At 50.3% G+C, this 18,384-nt stretch overlaps 1 protein-coding gene across 1 annotated transcript; it reads left to right on the plus strand.

Annotated features, from left to right (window-relative positions):
* Positions 1-707: 707 nt before the first annotated feature.
* suv39h2 (suppressor of variegation 3-9 homolog 2) lies at positions 708-17,842 on the plus strand. The gene is made up of 6 exons (XM_033040205.1): positions 708-893; positions 6,507-6,652; positions 8,664-9,338; positions 12,272-12,418; positions 15,109-15,238; positions 15,868-17,842. The coding sequence occupies exons 1-6, from the start codon at positions 875-877 to the stop codon at positions 15,978-15,980; spliced, it is 1,230 nt and encodes a 409-aa protein (XP_032896096.1). The 5' UTR covers positions 708-874; the 3' UTR covers positions 15,981-17,842.
* The last annotated feature ends 542 nt before the right edge of the window (positions 17,843-18,384 follow it).

Here is an 18,384-nt window from a genome sequence, read left to right on the forward strand (position 1 = left end):
CTGAAACGTTAACCTTTTCCTGACGTGGGTTTTAGCTTTGCATTGCATTTTATTTTTTGGTTCTTTGCAACAATCAGTTTGCAAGAGAATTGTGAAGGGGGAGAGAGTTTGTAGCCTGGGATAGTGAAGGGGGGAGAGAGAGGGGGAGGCTGGAGTTTACAGAGGGGGGTGAGGGGCAGAGTGGGCTGGGGAAGGGGGAAGAGTTGGCAGAGAGGAGTGAAGGGAAGAGTTGTTCTGCTGGGGGAAGGAAGTGAGGGGGGAGGAGTGAGAGTTTGCAGAGAGAGGGGGAGTTTGCAGAGAAGGAGTGAAGGGGGGGGGGGGCTGCAGTTTACAGAGAGGGGAGAGGGGGCTGGGGGGTAGAGTTTGCAGAGAGGAGTGAAGGGGGAAGAGTTGTCTGCTGGGGGAAGGAGTGAGGGGGGTGAAAGTTTGCAGAGAGAGGGGGAGTTTGCAGAGAGGAGTGAAGGGGGGAGTTGTTTGTTGGGGGAAGGAGTGAGGGGGTGAAAGTTTGCAGAGAGAGGGGGAGTTTGCAGAGAGGGGGGGGGCTGCAGGGGGATTAGTTTGCAGAGAGGGGGAGTTTGCAGAGAGGGAGGGGCTGCAGGGGGATTAGTTTGCAGAGAGAGGGGGAGTTTGCAGAGAGGAGTGAAGGGGGAAGAGTTGTTTGCTGGGGGAAGGAGTGAGGGGGGGTGAGAGTTTGCAGAGAGAGGCTGCAGTTTGCAGGGTGTGCAGGCAGTGGGCAGCCTCTCTCTCTCTCTCTCCCCTCCCTCCCTCCTTCTCTTTGTCCCGGCCCCCTGTCCCAGTGTCGAGGCCGGGGGAGGAGTTTAACATTTTAATGCAGCGTCTTTAACGCGCCCCCATGTTTGAATGAAGGCGCAAGATGGCTGAAGCCCGAGGAAGTGAGTATTTGTGTTGCGGGGCGGCGGCAAACCTTGCACTGAGGCCCTTGCACTGGCGCCCGGGGTTTGCACTGGCGCCCGGGGTTTGCACTGGCGCCCGGGGTTTGCACTGGCGCCCGGGACCTGCACTGGCTCCCGGATCCAGTGCATAGATTCCCCGGGACTCTTGCAACTGGCGTCCAGGACTCTCTGCACTGGGTCCAGGGACATTTGCACTGGATCCCAAGGACACGCTGGCACCTGGGACCTTTGCTCTGGCGTCTGGGACTCTTGCACTGGGTCTCAGACTCACCCACTGCACGTGGGATCACCGCACTGGCTGGCAGGATCATTGCACTGGGCCTCTGGACTCTTGCACTGGGTCCAGCGACCTTCCACTGGCGCCCTGGCCCCTGCATGCTGTAGGAATCCAGAGTCTCATGCTGGTTTATCAACCCCTCCAGCAGCTGTTAGTCGCCACTCTGTGCAGTTCCTGCCCCCAATTGCCCCCTTGCCCACACAATATTTTTGTTTAAGATAGACAGATGCAGTATTAACTTCCCACACAGCTTTTTGTTTAAATGCATTCAGTATCTGTCCTCCAAGGCAGTCTGAAGAAGGGTCTCGACCCAAAACGTCACCCATTCCTTCTCTCCAGGGATGCTGCCTGTCCCGCTGAGTTACTCCAGCATTTTGTGTCTATCTCCAGGCCTGTGGTGGCTTAACCCCCTGGTGAATGGTAGCCACTGGCTTCGTCTGCTCCCTTGTGTCGGTGGGGGTAATGTACTGATCAACTGCGTCACAGTTACTGCCTCACAGCGCCAGAGACCCGGGTTCCATCCCGACTACGGGCGCTGTCTGTACGGAGTTTGCACGTTCTCCCCGTGACCTGCGTGGGTTTTCTCCGGGTGCTCCGGTTTCCTCCCACACTCCAAAGACGTGCGGGTTTGTAGGTTAATTGGCTTTGGTAAAAATTGTAAATTGTCCCTGGTGTGTGTGTGGGAGAGCGTTAGTGTGCGGGGATCGCTGGTCGGCACGGACTCGGTGGGCCGAAGGGCCTGTTTCCGCGCTGTATCTCTGAACTACACTAAACTGCAACTTTATGTGTTGGAAGGAACTGCAGACGCTGGTTTAGATTGAAGGTAGACACAAAATGCTGGAGTAACTCAGCGGGACAGGCAGCATCTGTGGAGAGAAGGAATGGGTGACGTTTCGGGTGGAGAACCTTCTTCAGACATTTCTTCTCTCCAGAGATGCTGCCTGTCCCGCTGAGTTACTCCAGCATTTGGTGTCTGTTAACTGACTTTAGTTTCACTTTGGCTCTTGGGCTGGGTGGCAAGTGCGGGAGATTTTTATCCCCCTCCCTCCCCACCCCCACCCACCCCCCCACCCCCACCCCGACCCCCACCCATAGTTAGACTTCCACTGAACTTCCTGGCCTGTGGGGCGATGGAAGGGCTGTGGCCGTGAACAAAAGTCACTGCTACAGAAGTGTGTCAGAGCACATGGCTTGTTTCCCTGAGAGTGCAGCAGCATGGCGGAGAGGTGTACGTAGATAAAAGTGCTGGAGAAACTCAGCGGGTGCAGCAGCATCTATGGAGCGAAGGAAATAGGCAACGTTTCGGGCCGAAACCCGGAAGGGTTTCGGCCCGAAACGTTGCCTATTTCCAGAAGGGTTTCGGCCCTAAACGTTGCCTATTTCCAGAAGCGTTTCGGCCCGAAATGTTGCCTATTTCCAGAAGCGTTTCGGCCCGAAACGTTGCCTATTTCCAGAAGGGTTTTGGCCCGAAACGTTGCCTATTTCCAGAATTGTTTCAGCCCGAAATGTTGCCTATTTCCAGAAGCGTTTCGGCCCGAAACGTTGCCTATTTCCTTCGCTCCATAGATGCTGCTGCACCCGCTGAGTTTCTCCAGCACTTTTGTCTGCCTTCGATTTTCCAGCATCTGCACAGTTCCTTCTTAAACACGGAGAGCCGTACGTCATGTATATAAGTTATAGGAGCAGAGTTAGGCCATTCGGCCCATCGAGCCTACTCCGTCATTCAATCGTGGCTGATCTATCTCTCCTCATTCTCCTGCCTTCTCCCCATAACCTCTGACACCCGCACTAATCAAGAATCTTATCTATCTCTGCCTTAAAAATATCTACTGACTTGTGTCCTCCACAGCCGTCTGTGGCAAAGAATTCCACAGATTCACCAGTGAAGAAATTCCTCCTCATCTCCTTCCAAAAGGTACGTCCTTTAATTCTGAGACTGTGCCCTCTGGTCCTAGACTCTCCCACTAGTGGAAACATCCTCTCCACATCCACTCTATCCAGGCCTGTCTGCATGTGTGCTGATGAATGAGTGGTACTGCTTGGCCATTGACGGTGGCACAGCGGGTAGAGCTGCTGCCTCACAGCGCCAGAGACCCGGGTTCCATCCTGACTACGGGTGCTGCCTGTGCGGAGTTTGTACGATCTCCCCGTGACCTGCGTGGGTTTTCTCCGGGCGCTCCGGTTTCCTCCCAAACTCCAAAGACGTGCAGGTTTGTAGGTTAATTGGCTTCTGTAAATTGCCCCCTAGTGTGTGTAGGATAGAACTCTATGAAAGGATCAGAGGGATATGGGCCAAACACAGGCAGGTGGGATTAGTGTAGATGGGGCATGTTGGCCGGTGTGGGCAAGTTGGGCCGAAGGGCCTGTTTCCATGCTGTGGGATTATCCGACTGAACCATCCTATCACAACTAGAGAGCAGTCCTGAAATACTATCTACCCTTGGACTATCTTTACTGTTTTATTTTGCACTCATTTTTATTCACGTTATTCCCTTTATCCTGTATCTGTACACTGTGGACGGCTCGATTGTAATCATGTATTGTCTTTCCGCTGACTGGTTAGCACGCAACAAAAGCTTTTCATTGTACCTCGGTACACGGGACAATAAACTGAACTCAATCTATGACTCTATAACTAGAGTACGGGGTGATTGTTGGTCGGCACGGACTCGGTGGGCCGAAGGGGCCTGTTTCCACGCTGCATAATTAAATTAAACTAAACCATAAGACTAAAGGGCCTGTCCCACTTGGCGATTTTTTTCGGCGACTGCCGGAGTCATATCAGTGTCGCCAAAAGATTTTGAACATTTCAAAATCCAGCGGCGACAAAAAAAACGTTGCGACGCTTGAAAAAACACCGCACGCCGATACGCCATCACGCAAATTTTTGGGCGACCCGATACGTCAATCAATATTGCCGGCAAAAATTGCCAAGTGGGACAGGTCCTTAACCAACATTAATGGGACGTGTGCAGGCGTTTCCTGGGATGTCAGGACTGATTCCTGGGGTGTTAGGACTTTCATATGAAGAAAGACTGGATAGACTCGGTTTGTACTCGCTAGAATTTAGAAGACTGAGGGGGGATCTTATAGAAACTTACAAAATTCTCAAGGGTTTGGACAGGCTAGATGCAGAAAGATTGTTCCCGATGTTGGGGAAGTCCAGAACAAGGGGTCACAGTTTAAGGATAAGAGGGAAGTCTTTTAGGACCGAGATGAGAAAATCATTTTTCACACAGAGAGTGGTGAATCTGTGGAATTCTCTGCCACAGAAGGTAGTTGAGGCCACAGTTCATTGGCTATATTTAAGAGGGAGTTAGATGTGGCCCTTGTGGCTAAAGGGATCAGGGGGTATGGAGAGAAGGCAGGTACAGGATACTGAGTTGGATGATCAGCCATGATCATATTGAATGGCGGTGTAGGCTTGAAGGGCCGAATGGCCTCTACTCCTGCACCTATTTTCTATGTTTCTATGTTTCTAAACAGTTTCACGTCTTCACACATCTATCCACGCACTAAGGAACGATTTTAACTTTGCTGACTCATTTACTGATAAACCAGTTGTGCCTGCTCGTTGTCACAGGATGGGCAGGGCTCTCACTTAACTTTATTTCCCTGTTGCCAGCCGGGCAACCTAGGCAGCTTTTTAAGTTGCCAAATGACAGTTTAGGTGGTCATTTAAGACAGCTTGCATGACGCGTGCGATAATGTGCTCGGACGAAGTGCGTAGTTACCAGTCGGAATCATGCTCAATGAAGCATTCACATATTATTTCTGCTTCAAATAAAGTCACAAACTAAACATATTCACCAATCAGGACATGATATATACCACAATGACATGCAGCAAAATTACAATACTGTATCTCAACTCTTTTTACACGTTGCAATGAATGCAATTTCTATTATTTCTTTCCACTTCCAAACAAAAATGTGGTTGGATTATTCAGCGTATGATCAACCTCGGTGAGACCAAGCGCAGGCTTGGCGATCGCCTCGCTCCACTCGGTTCGCAATAACCAACCTGATCTCCTGGTGGCTCAACACTTCAACTCCCCCTCCCATTCCCAATCTGACCTTTCTGTCCTGGGCCTCCTCTATCCGGTGCTGGCTCAAAGGGCCGAATGGCCTACTCCTGCTATTACAAGGTAGCAATGTTACAAAATTTTGAGATTTAAAAAATCAAGTCTGCAATTTATCCCATCAGATAAAACATAAAAAAGAAGTTTAATTTGACACCTAATTCACTTTCATATCTTCAGTATTAAAAAAGTTATGGCCATTTTCAAAGTCGGAAATTAGCATCTTGTTCCCTATTGCTTTTCAATTGACTTAACACAAAAGCTGTGATCGAGGACAGTCAAATGGCCATAACTTTCTTAAAAATTAAGAGAACTGAAAGAAATTTTCAGTTATTATAGATTGAAGCATTCTGAAACAAATATGAAACAATCTTACTTGGATGACCTGAAATTAAAGCATATAATTAGTTAGTTATCCAATTGTAGCTAATTACAAAATTCAATTACTAGATCTAAACATCTATCCATTTCTTAAGAAAAGATTAACATTTTAAATAGCCCAAGTGTCCAAATAACATTCACACAAGAATTCACAATATAACATGATTATTAAATCTCATTGACATTAATTTATAGGCCAAATAGAAGGAATTTAATGTTTAATTCCCGTAAATTAATGGCCATTCATCTTGCGAGTGGGATTTTGTGGAACGCGATCGATTGGAACGTTGCGGTTGCGGTTGCGGTGAATTTAAACCCCATATTGGCAGGAAAAACACTGCCGGTTCGTATGGGGCCTAAATCACATTTTCGCCAATGAAATTTGGATTAAAGTCATCCTGAGAGGCAGGTTTATATGTAAAATAGACGACTTACCTTATGTTTTGTCCCCTACGTGAGATCCGTCCCGTTATCGGCGTTAGAAGTCGCTTTTTTATTTTACTCCAGCGATTAAATTGTCCCGCGATTTTTTTTTTAAACTTCCGAGAACGGAAGTCTGATGATTTTTCAGCATTAGATAGTAGCCCGAGAAAATATATCTCGGTCAGGCAGAAGAAAACAGCATTTTAATCCCGCCCCCCCCCCCCCCCCCCTCAAAGGCGCCAAAGTCGCGCACACGGCCAGTGGCAGAACGGCAGCGCCCGCTGCTGAAGGTAAGTTTTGTAACGTACCTATACAATGGTGGGCGTATTGGCGTACTTGTGCTGCTAGGTGTTATGGACCCTCCCCCTCCCCGCACCCCACTAATACCCTGGTCTTGTTGCCCCTTGTGTGTGTGTGTGTGTGTGTACAGTGTGGTGCGTCCCCTGCCTGGCATCGTTGGAGATCCTACAGGAGCTGTGCCGGACGGAGGAGCTGACCTGCGCGGCGCTGGGGATCGGGCGGGGCGAGCTGACGGAGTACGAGGTCGAATATCTGTGTGGATTCAAGAAGGAGAAGGTAGGCGCTTGCCAAACGCAGTAGAATTAGAATTAGGCCATTCGGCCCATCAATCTACTCCGCCATTCACTGATGGCTGATCTATCTCTCCCTCCCAACCCCATTCTCCTGCCTTCTTGCCATAACCCCTGACACCCGCACTAACTAATTCCGGGTTACTCCAGCACTTTGTGTGAAGTCTGAAGAAGGGTCTCGACCCGAAACGTCACCCATCCCTTCTCTCCAGAGATGCTGCCTGTCCCGCTGAGATACTCCAGCATTTTGTGTCTGTCTCTAGTTCAGTTTAGTTTAGAGATACACTGAGGCCCTTCGGCCCACCGAGTCCATGCCGGACAGCCATTCCCGCACACTCGCACTATCCTGCACCCACTAGGGACAATTTACAGTTTTACCAAAGCCAATTAACCTACAAACCTGCACGTCTTTGTAGTGTGGGAGGAAACCGGAGCACCCGGAGAAAACCCACGCAGGTCACGGGGAGAACGCACATAATCCCTACAGACAGCGCCCGTAGTCAGGATGGGACCCGGGTCTCTGGCGCTGTGAGGCAGCAGCTCTACCCGCTGCACCACTGTGCCGCCTTTGTTTATTTCGTTTAGAGATATAGCGTGGAAACCAGGCCCTTCGGCTCTTCGAGCCTGCACCGCGATTCAATATGATCATGGCTGATCATCCAACTCAGTATCCTGTACCTGCCTTCTCTCCATACCCTCTGATCCCTTTAGCCACAAGGGCCACATCTAACTCCCTCTTAAATATAGCCAATGAACTGGCCTCAACTACCTTCTGTGGCAGAGAGTTCCAGAAATTCACCACTCTCTGTGTGAAAAATGTTTTTCTCATCTCTGTCCTAAAGGATTTCCCCCTTATCCTTAAACTGTGACCCCTTGTTCTGGACTTCCCAAACATCAGGAACAATCTTCCTGCATCTAGCCTGTCCAACCCCTTAAGAATTTTGTTCAAGAAGGAACTGCAGATGCTGGAAGATCGAAGGTACACAAAAATGCTGGAGAAACTCAGCGGGTGCAGCAGCATCTATGGAGCGAAGGAAATAGGCGACGTTTCGGGCCGAAACCCTTCTTCAGACTGATAGGGGTTGGGGGGGGAAAAGGAAGGAAAAAGGGAGGAGGAGGAGCCCGAGGGCGTGGGGATGGGAGGAGACAGCTCGAGGGTTAAGGAAGGGGAGGAGACAGCAAGGGCTAGCAAAACTGGGAGAATTCAACGTTCATGCCATCGGGACGCAAACAACCCAGGCGGAATATGAGGTGCTGTCCAATTTCCTTAAGAATTTTGTAAGTTTCTATAAGATCCCCCCTCAATCTTCTAAATTCTAGCGAGTACAAGCTGAGTCTATCCAGTCTTTCGTCATATGAAAGTCCTGCCATCCCAGGAATCAGTCTGGTGAACCTTCTCTGCACTCCCTCTATGGCAAGAATGTCTTTCCTCAGATTTGGAGACCAAAACTGTACGCAATACTCCAGGTGTGGTCTCACCAAGACCCTGTACAACTGCAGTAGAATCTCCCTGCTCTTATACTCAAATCCTTTTGCTATGAATGCTAACATACCATTCGCTTTCTTCACTGCCTGCTGCACCTGCATGCCTGCTTTTAATGACTGGTGTACCATGACACCCAGGTCTCGCTGCATCTCCCCCTTTCCTAATCGGCCACCATTCAGATAATAGTCTACTTTCCTGTTCTTGCCACCAAAGTGGATAACCTCACATTTATCCACATTATACTGCATCTGCCATGCATTTGCCCACTCACCCAGCCTATCCAAGTCACCTTGCAGCCTCCTAGCATCCTCCTCACAGCTAACACTGCCCCCCAGCTTAGTGTCATAACCACATGTGATTTCTTTCTATTAGAAATCTCACATAAACAGGTCTCGACCCGAAACGTCACCCGTTCCTTCTCTCCAGAGATGCTGCCTGTCCTGCTGAGTTACTCCAGCATGTGGTGTGTCTTCTTTACGCTAAGAGGTGTTTGCTTGTGTGTGTCGTACAGGGTACGGCGTACTACCTGGTGAAGTGGAAGGGATGGCCGGAAAGCACCAACACCTGGGAGCCTCGGAGGCACCTCCACTGCCTCGGGCTGATCAAGCAGTTCCAGGAAGACCAGAGGGCGTTCCATGTGCAGGTGAAGGCGGCCAGGAAGGTGAAGCTGAACCACTGCCGGGCCCGGGACCAAGGCATGGCCTTCACCGAGTACGTGGTGAGGAAGTCTATGCACAGGCTGGCCCTGAAATGCTGGGAGGAGCAACTCAACAGGAAGAAGAACCACCAGGGGAAGATCTTGGTGGAGAACGAGGTGGACTTCGAGCCTCCGCCCCTGGACTTCCACTACATCAACCAGTACTTGCCGTCACGTGGGATTAACCTGACCCGGGAACCGCTAGTTGGGTGCGAGTGCTCGGACTGTCTGGTGGAGAAGTGTTGCCCAGAGGAGGCAGGGGCAAAGTTTGCCTACAACGCCGAGCGCAAGCTGAGGATCGCTCCGGGGAAGCCCATCTTCGAGTGTAACTCGTGCTGCCGCTGTGGCCCGCTGTGTCCCAACCGTGTGGTGCAGAAAGGAACTCTCTATGATCTCTGCATCTTCCGCACATCCAACGGCAGAGGCTGGGGCATCAAGACCCTGCAGAAGATCAAGAAGAATCGGTTCGTCATGGAATACGTGGGAGAGGTACGTCTTAGCTTACGATACGTCATGTCACAACAGACAATAGGTGCAGGAGTAGGCCATTCGGCCCTTCGAACCAGCACCGCCATTCAATGTGATCATGGCTGATCATCCCCAATCAGTACCCCGTTCCTGCCTTCTCCCCATATCCCCTGACTCCGCTATCTTTAAGAGCCCTATCTAGCTCTCTCTTGAAAGCATCCAGAGAACAGGCCTCCACCGCCCTCTGAGGCAGAGAATTCCACAGACTCACCACTCTCTGTGAGAAAAAGTGTTTCCTCGTCTCCGTTCTAAATGGCTTACCTCTTATTCTTGCATTATGGCCCCTGGTTCTGGACTCCCCCAACATTGGGAACATGTTTCCAGCCTCTAGCGTGTCCAAACCCTTAATAATCATATGTTTCAATAAGATATCCTCTCATCCTGCAAAACTCCAGAGTATTCGATCGAACTTTATTGATAGAATCACAGAGAATAGAACTGCCATTCGCTTTCCTCACTGCCTGCTGTACCTGCATGCTTACTTTCATAGACTGGTGAACAAGGACCCCCCAGATCCCGTTGTACTTCCCCTTTTCCCAACTTGACACCATTTAGATAGTAATCTTCCTTCCTGTTTTGCTACCAAAGTGGATAACCTCACATTTATCCACATTAAACTCCATCTGCCATGGGGATGATCACATTGAATGGTGGTGCTGGCTCGAAGGGCCGAATGGTCTACTCCTGCACCTATTGTCTATTGTCTATTGCTCAAAGTTCCCCTGCATTTAGACATCAGTAAGTGAATATTCCCCTCAGCGGTGACCCCTCTTATTAATGTACCTCTTGTCAGTGTGTAAAGCCAGTGTACTCTGGCCTTGAGAATACAGAGGATAGAGTCACAGAGTGATACAGCACGGAAACAGGCCCTTCGGCCCAACTTGACAACACCGACCAACGTGTCCCATCTACACTCGTCCCACCTGCCTGTGTTTGGTCCATATCCCTCCAAACCTGTCCTATCCATGTACCTGTACAACTGTTTCTTAAAAGTTGGGATAGTCCCTGCCTTAACTACCTCCTCTGGCAGCTCGTTCCACACACCCACCCCCCTCTGTGTGAAAAAGCTACCCCTCAGATTCCTATTAAATCCTTTCCCCCTTCACCTTAAACCTATGTCCTCTGGTCCTCAATTCCCCTACTCTGTGCATCTACCCGATCTATTCCTCTCAACAGTTATATCCCATCTCTCATAGAACGTAGAACAGTCCAGCACAGGAACAGGCCCTTCGGCCCACAATGTCCATGCCGTACACGATGCCAAGTTAAACTGTCCTCTGCATGCACGTGATCCGTATCCCTCCATGTCCACGTACCTGTCTAAAATGCCACGGTCTGCTTTTGGACTCACTCCCAGAGGCCGTCCATTCTGTTGCTCCAAGGTTCGTGTCCGGAGTTTAATAATAATAATAATGGATGGGATTTATATAGCGCCTTTCTAATACTCAAGGCGCTTTACATCCCATTATTCATTCACTCCTCAGTCACACTCGGTGGTGGTAAGCTACTTCTGTAGCCACAGCTGCCCTGGGGCAGACTGACGGAAGCGTGGCTGCCAATCTGCGCCTACGGCCCCTCCGACCACCACCAATCACTCACACACATTCACACACAGGCAAAGGTGGGTGAAGTGTCTTGCCCAAGGACACAACGACAGTATGCACTCCAAGCGGGATTCGAACCGGCCACCTTCCGGTTGCCAGCTGAACACTTAGCCCATTGTGCCATCTGTCGTCCCTAGTTTGAAGGAACGCTCTCCGTGAGCCTTCAACAAGACTCGGGAAACACGGGACCTTCCAGTTTAGAAATACAACGTGGAACAGGCCCTTCAGCCCACCGAGTCCGTGCCGAACAGTGATCACCCGTACACTAGCACTACCCTGCACACACTAGGGACAATTTACAGAGGGCCGACTAGCCTACAAACCTGCGCGTCTTTGGGATGTGGGAGGAAACCGGAGCATCCGGAGGAAACCCATGCGGTCACAGGGAGAACGTGCAAACTCCACACAGACACAGACAACATCTGAAATCAGGATCGCACCCGGGTCTCGGGCGCTGTGAGGCAGCAGTTCCACCCACTGCACAACCTCGCAGGACCAATATTTAAAAGGCAAGACAGAGTGCTGGAGTAACTCAGCGGGTCAGGCAGCATCTGTGGAGAACATGGATAGGTGACGTTTCACAGAGTGCTGGAGTAACTCAGCGGGTCAGGCAGCATCTGTGGAGAACATGGATAGGTGACGTTTCACAGAGTGCTGGAGTAACTCAGCGGGTCAGGCAGCATCTGTGGAGAACATGGATAGGTGACGTTTCACAGAGTGCTGGAGTAACTCAGCGGGTGCAGCAGCATCTATGGAGCTAAGGAAATAGGCAACGTTTCGGGTCGAAACCCTTCCGGGTTTCGGCCCGAAACGTTGCCTATTTCCGGAAGGGTTTCGGCCCGAAACGTTGCCTATTTCCTTCGCTCCATAGATGCTGCTGCACCATAACTCAGCGGGCCAGGCAGCATCTGTGGAGAACATGGATAGGTGACGTTTCACAGAGTGCTGGAGTAACTCAGCGGGTCAGGCAGCATCTCTAGAGTAAAAGGATGGGTGATATTTCTTTAGACCCGAAGATGGTCTGTAAAGTCACCTATCCATGTTCTCCACAGATGCTGCCTGACCCGCTGAGTTACTCCAGCACTCTGAAACGTCACCTATCCATTTTCTCCACAGATGCTGCCTGGCCCGCTGAGTTACTCCAGCACTCTGAAACGTCACCTATCCATGTTCTCCACAGATGCTGCCTGACCCGCTGAGTTACTCCAGCACTCTGTGTCTGTGTCTGTGTCTGTGTCTGTGTCAGTACGTTTGGCTTTGCGTGACTCTATTGCCCGTCTCTGTTGGAAGGTGATCACCAGTGAGGAGGCGGAACGCCGCGGCCGATTCTACGACAGTAAGGGCATCACCTACCTGTTCGACCTGGACTACGTGGAGGATGAATATACAGTGGACGCCGCGCGGTATGGAAACATATCGCACTTTGTCAATCACAGTGTAAGTGTTACTGTTACGGCTTGGTTTATTGTCACCAATCAATCAATCAAAACTTTATTGTCATTGAGAAATACATCGATATATGCAATTCTAAACGAAATTCCGTTGCAATTGGCTCCCCGTGCAACACAAAAATAAACAGAAGGATAAAATGGATAAAAAGATAAAATAAATAATGGTGGCGGCCCATTACATGGCATTCAAGAGTCTGATGGCTCGTGGGAAGAAGCTGTTGCAAAACCTGGCCGTTCTGCTCCTTATACCACCATATCTTTTACCCGAGGGCAGCAGAGTGAACAGTCCATGATGGAGATGTGTGGGGTCCTTTATAAGGTACACCGAGGTACAGCGAAAAGCTCCTTGTCCACGCTAACCACCTTGAATGTCCTGCTCTAAATCTCTCCCCTCTACTTGGTACAACACCGTTATAGTGGGCGGCACGGTGGTGCAGCGGTAGAGTTGCTGCCTCACAGCGCCAGGGACCTGGTTCGATCCTGACTACGGGTGCTGTCTGTATGGAGTTTGTACTGGGCAGTGTCCACCACTCTCTGTAGTCTCCTTCATTCCTGAGTGTTTGAGTTGCTGAACCGGGCCGTGATGCAACCAGTCAGTCTGCTCTCTCTATTGTACATGCGTAGAGGTTCGATAGAATATTCACTGATATACAGAATATCATCAAAGTTTGACTCCTCCCCACTTTGATGGTTCTGTCCTGACACTGCCCTGTCCATCACAGTACTGACAATACAATACAATACAATTTATTGTCATTTGAGCCTCAGTGAGGCTCAAACAAAATTCTGTTTCCACAGCCATACAAACAAAGACAATTTCCTAGACATACACACAATTTAATTACACAAACATCCATCACAGTGAACCCACTGTGATGGAAGGCAAAGTCTTTTCTCTCCACTGTTCTCCATGTCTCTCCCGATGTCCAAGCCCCAGGCGGGCGATGATAAGTCCCACGGCCATATTAGGCCGTGCCGGGCGATTTACGGCCCCGCTCGCGGTCTAAAAGTCACAAAGTTGGAGCCCCCGGCGGGCGCTGGAATGTCCCACGGCCATGAAGCCGCGCCGGGCGATGTACGTCCCCGCTCCGGGTCGTTCCAACCCCGCGACACGGGCTGGAGAAGTCGCGTTGCGGGAGCTCCAGGAAGCGGTCTCTCTCTCCACCCGGACCCGCGAGCTCCCGATGTCCCGACAGTCCACCGGACCTGCGGCTGCGTTGCTGGAGCCTCCGAGCCCCAGGAGTCGAGTCGCAGCAGCGAGTCACCACCGCTCCCCACGCTCCAAGGCCGGCCAGCCCCACGATGGTTAGTCCGCAGCTCCGCAGTCTCCCGAGCCCCCGGGTCGTTCAGGTTGGAGGCTGCTCCACGGTGCTAGGCCCCAACGACAACGGAGACCCGACAGGGAAAAGGTCGGGTCTCCCGGACAGGGAAGAGATTTTAAACGGGTTCCCCCTCCCCCCCGCCCCCCACATATACACATTTAAAACTAGTATTAAAAAAAACACCAACACTACATTTAACTAGACAAAAAATAAAAAAAGACAGACAGGCTGTAGGGGGCGCTGCAACGGGTGAGTCGCGCCGCCAACCACTGCCGCCGCCGCCCACCGCCGCTGACCTCCCCACCATTGAAGGTCCATCACAGGTACTGACCTCCTCCCCACCATCCAAGATCCATCACAGTACTGACCTCCCCACCATTGAAGGGATCTACGGGAGTCGCTGCCTCAAAAAGGCAGCCAGCATCATCAGAGACCCACACCACCCTGGCCACGCTCTCATCTCGCTGCTACCTTGGGGAAGAAGGTACAGGAGCCTGAAAACCGGGACCTCCAGGTTCAAGAACAGCTTCTTCCCAACAACCATCAGGCTCTTGAACTCTGCACAACGCGGACCTCAGCGACTGTGATCGTCTACGGACCGTGTCTGTGCAATACCGACTACAGCTTTTCTGCACCAGTTTTCTGATTAATAATTTGAATGTTTGTTTGACAATATATTATCTGCGTCGACTGTGTTTACAGACTGCTGCTGGGTGAGAGTATTTTTGCTCTATAGTCGGTAGTTATGACAATGAAACACCACTGTTGAAACTGCAATTGCATCAAACCTTATTTAATCTGAAGTTTGACGTAAAATGCTGGAGTAACTCAGCGGGTCAGGCATCATTTCTGGGGAGAAAGAATGGGTGACGTTTCGGGTCGGGACCCTTCTTCAGACTTCTTTAAACGTCAGCCATTCTTTTTCTCCAGAGATGATGCTTGACCCGCTGAGTTACACCAACACCATGTGTCTACCTTTGGTATAAACCAGCACTGGGGTGGGAGATTGCAACCTTCACGTGGTCCGCCCTGTTTCGACGAATGCAATCAACCTGGCGTGCACAAACAGAAGATCAAACAGAACAAGTTGTCTTACAACTTTAGGCTGTGCACCCCGCCACACGCAAGAAGAAGCAGCACCTGCTGTTCCATTTGGGCAGGTCCATGTATAGGACGGGTTTGGAGGGATATGGGCCAAACACAGGCAGGCGGTGTGAGTGTAGATGGGACATGTTGGTCGGTGTGGGCTGGTTCCTTCCCATAACTTATTTAATATGATTTGTTTTATGTTTGTGGAGAAGGGTCTGGCGTTAATTTTCGGAGTTGGATTCCAATTTGTTTCTCTCTTCCACAGTGTGATCCCAACCTTCAGGTTTACAATGTTTTTATCGATAGTTTGGACACACGTTTACCGAGGATCGCTCTGTTCTCCACGCGCTCCATCAAGATTGGTGAAGAGCTGACGTTTGACTACCAGATGAAGGGTGAGTCCGGACCGCGTGGGTTTTCTGCGGGTGCTCCGGTTTCCTCCCATACTCCTAAAGACGTGCAGGTTTGCAGGTTAATTGGCTTGGGATAAATGTAAATTGTCTCGGGTGTTAGTGTGCGGGGATCGCTGGTCGGCGTGGGCTCGGTGGGCCGAAGGTAGACACAAAAAGCTGGAGTAACTCAGCGGGACAGGCAGCATCTCTGGAGAGAATGAATGGGTGATGTTTAGGGTCGAGACCCTTCTTCTGACTGAGAGTCAGGGGAAAGGGAAACAAGAGATATAGATGGTGATGTAGAGAGATGTAGAACAAATGAACGAAAGTTATGCAAAAAAGTAACAATTATAAAGAGAACATGCCATTGTTAGCCGCCTTCTTGCGACTGAAACATAAACCAAAGGAATAGTTAGATCTCAAGCCGGGTGTTAAGCTGCCAGGTTGTTGTCTCTGCGTCAATGAAGAAGCCTGAAGAAAGGTCTCGACCCGAGACGTCACCCATTCCTTCTCTCCAGAGATGCTGCCTGTCCCGCTGAGTTACTCCAGCAATTTTGTGTCCATCTTCGGTTTAAACCAGCATTTGCAGTTCCTTCTTACACACTAAACGTTGTATTTAATCTTTTGTGTAGGCTCGGGCGACGTCTCGATCACCGAGACATCAGAGACCAACGGGCCAAGTAAGAAGCAGCGCAGGATGGAATGCAAGTGCGGCTCAGCCTCGTGCAGAGGCTACATGAACTAACCCGCCACAGCGAGGATAGGAAGCCAAGCTTGGTGTTGGACCAGCGGGGGGTGTGTTCTCCAGAGGCCCAGAGATTGGAGGCGTTGGTGAGAGGGGGACCTCTGTCAGAAGGTGACCACTCCACTTGGCCCCTGGACTGAAGGCAGCTTTCCTCTCGGGGAAGAAAAGTTTCCCCTTTTTAATTGTTTGCTTTGGATTTGGATAATTGCTAATTGTTCCGTGACCTGGGTTGGGCCGACTTGCTGGGGCAGCTTTGTGTGTGTGTGTCCCTGCCCCCCCCCCCTCCCCCTCCCTCGCCCCCCGTGAAATGTGACCTGTTTCAGCTGAACATTCTCTCTGATGTCACTGGTTCAGTTTGTCCTTCTGCCTTTCGAGTCTTCGAAGACCGTTTAGATCTTCACTCTCTGGAGGCGACTGTCCAGGTGTGATGAATTGAGAAGTCAGCGTTCAGGCCGCTGTGTGGAACCTGCGGGTCACCTGTCAGGGCAGCATTCTGTCCTCTCCAGGTGAGATTGTGCAAGTAACACTGGCCGCCAAATCTCAAGACGCATTGTTAACGGACAAAGGTGTATGTTTGCCTAAGGATTAGAGTCAAATAATTCACACCACCCCTTAATCTCCAGGCAATAACAAGGCTCGCGTTTTGACCTCTCAGGTGCTCGAGAGGAAGGATTTTGCCCCCACAGTGTGAGCGGAACAATTAAACGCACCCAATTAAGATTAGAACCACAAATGTAATTCTTAATATTCAGCCTCAGACTAACCTTTTGCCAGCTTGCTTCAACGATCGGTATCGGACGACCGCCACACCTTCTGTTGTGTCTTTCAGGAAATATTCACGGACTGTTTTAAAATTCGAGCATTGCTGGCGATATCGTGTCGTGCGCTGATTGCAGAGCTTGTTGTATCTCACCGCAGCCCGACAACTGGAGGGCTTGTTGCGAGCAGCTGATTTGAGACACAATGACTTCTTCCAACAGCAATACCTCTTCACGTTTTAAGAAGAGAGGGATTTTTAACGTTGACAAGACTAGGCCTTTTGCTTTCTTAAACCTTGTCTGCAAGTCTCAGGATTTCGGGTTAAACGTACAGCTAGAACAGATCACTAGATCTCCCATGGAAGTTTGTTTCTACCAACAGTTTTTGACATGAAAGACGACTCCATTTTCTTCTTTGGAAATTTCTATTTTTGTATTTGCTTTCTTGTTTCCTTATAACAAAAATCGCCGCACTCTTGTGCTTTGGGGAGCGCTCTCTTTAGAAAAACAGCAGAGATGTCGAGTTTGCAGCTCGAGTTGAAATGAACGGTGGAGACAGTGGCAACGCTATGTTGTCGGCTGCAACTTTTGGTGCTAAACGGGTCGCACACTGAACCGACCGACTGCGCGCGTGTGTGAGTGTGTGCGTGCGTGTGTGCGTGAGCTCAGCTCACCGAGTGTCTCCAGGGGAGATGTTCAACAATGGTTCTCCACGGACACTTGAAGATGCCAAATGGAACATCTACCAGCTGTGTCACCCCTCTCCTTGGTCAAGTGGGTATCTCATGTTGAACCAAGGGGAGGGGGACATTTTGTGTCTGGGGTGTAGGAACATCTCCAACCATGGCCTGGACCACCCATTGCTTTGAGGTCACGAGACCTCGGTGTGGAGAAAATAAGGTTGCATTCAGTTATTTTTTTGTAGTAGGATTGTTTCGAGTCTTGTATACCTCTTTATACTGAGCTGTGAATTGCAAATTGGTGTAGAGTGTTTGCTTAAAGGAATGGTTCTGCAATGGTCTCTTGTTGATCTTCACCAACACATGGAGATACCAGGAGCTGCAGATGCTGGTTTACAAAATAAAGACACACTGTTTTAAGGCAGAGATATATAGATTCTTGATTAGTGCGGGTTTCAGGGGTTATGGGGAGAAGGCAGGAGAATGGGGTTAGGTGGGAGAGATAGATCAGCCATGATTGAATGGTGGAGTAGACTTGATGGGCCGAATGGCATAATTCTGTTCCTATGATCTCAGCAGATCAGGCAGCACTACTGGAGAACATGGATGGGTGACGTCTATACTGGAACCTAAACGTCACATATCCATGTTCTCCACAGATGCTGCCTGACCCGCTGAGTTACTCCAGCACTCTGTGAAACGTCACCTATCCATGTTCTCCACAGATGCTGCCTGGCCCGCTGAGTTGTGGTGCAGCAGCATCTATGGAGCGAAGGAAATAGGCAACGTTTCGGGCCGAAACCCTTCCGGAAATAGGCAACGTTTCGGGCCGAAACCCGGAAGGGTTTCGACCCGAAACGTTGCCTATTTCCTTAGCTCCATAGATGCTGCTGCACCCGCTGAGTTACTCCAGCACTCTGTGAAACGTCACCTATCCATGTTCTCCATAGATGCTGCTGCACCCGC

This window comes from Amblyraja radiata, chromosome 21, assembly GCF_010909765.2.
Source record: "Amblyraja radiata isolate CabotCenter1 chromosome 21, sAmbRad1.1.pri, whole genome shotgun sequence".
NCBI classification, from domain to species: Eukaryota; Metazoa; Chordata; class Chondrichthyes; order Rajiformes; family Rajidae; genus Amblyraja; species Amblyraja radiata.

Coding starts and splice junctions, on each gene's coding strand:
- suv39h2 (XM_033040205.1), top strand. Junction 9,339..12,271: donor TCATGGAATACGTGGGAGAG/GTACGTCTTAGC, acceptor CTCTGTTGGAAG/GTGATCACCAGTGAGGAGGC. Junction 15,239..15,867: donor GTTTGACTACCAGATGAAGG/GTGAGTCCGGAC, acceptor TCTTTTGTGTAG/GCTCGGGCGACGTCTCGATC.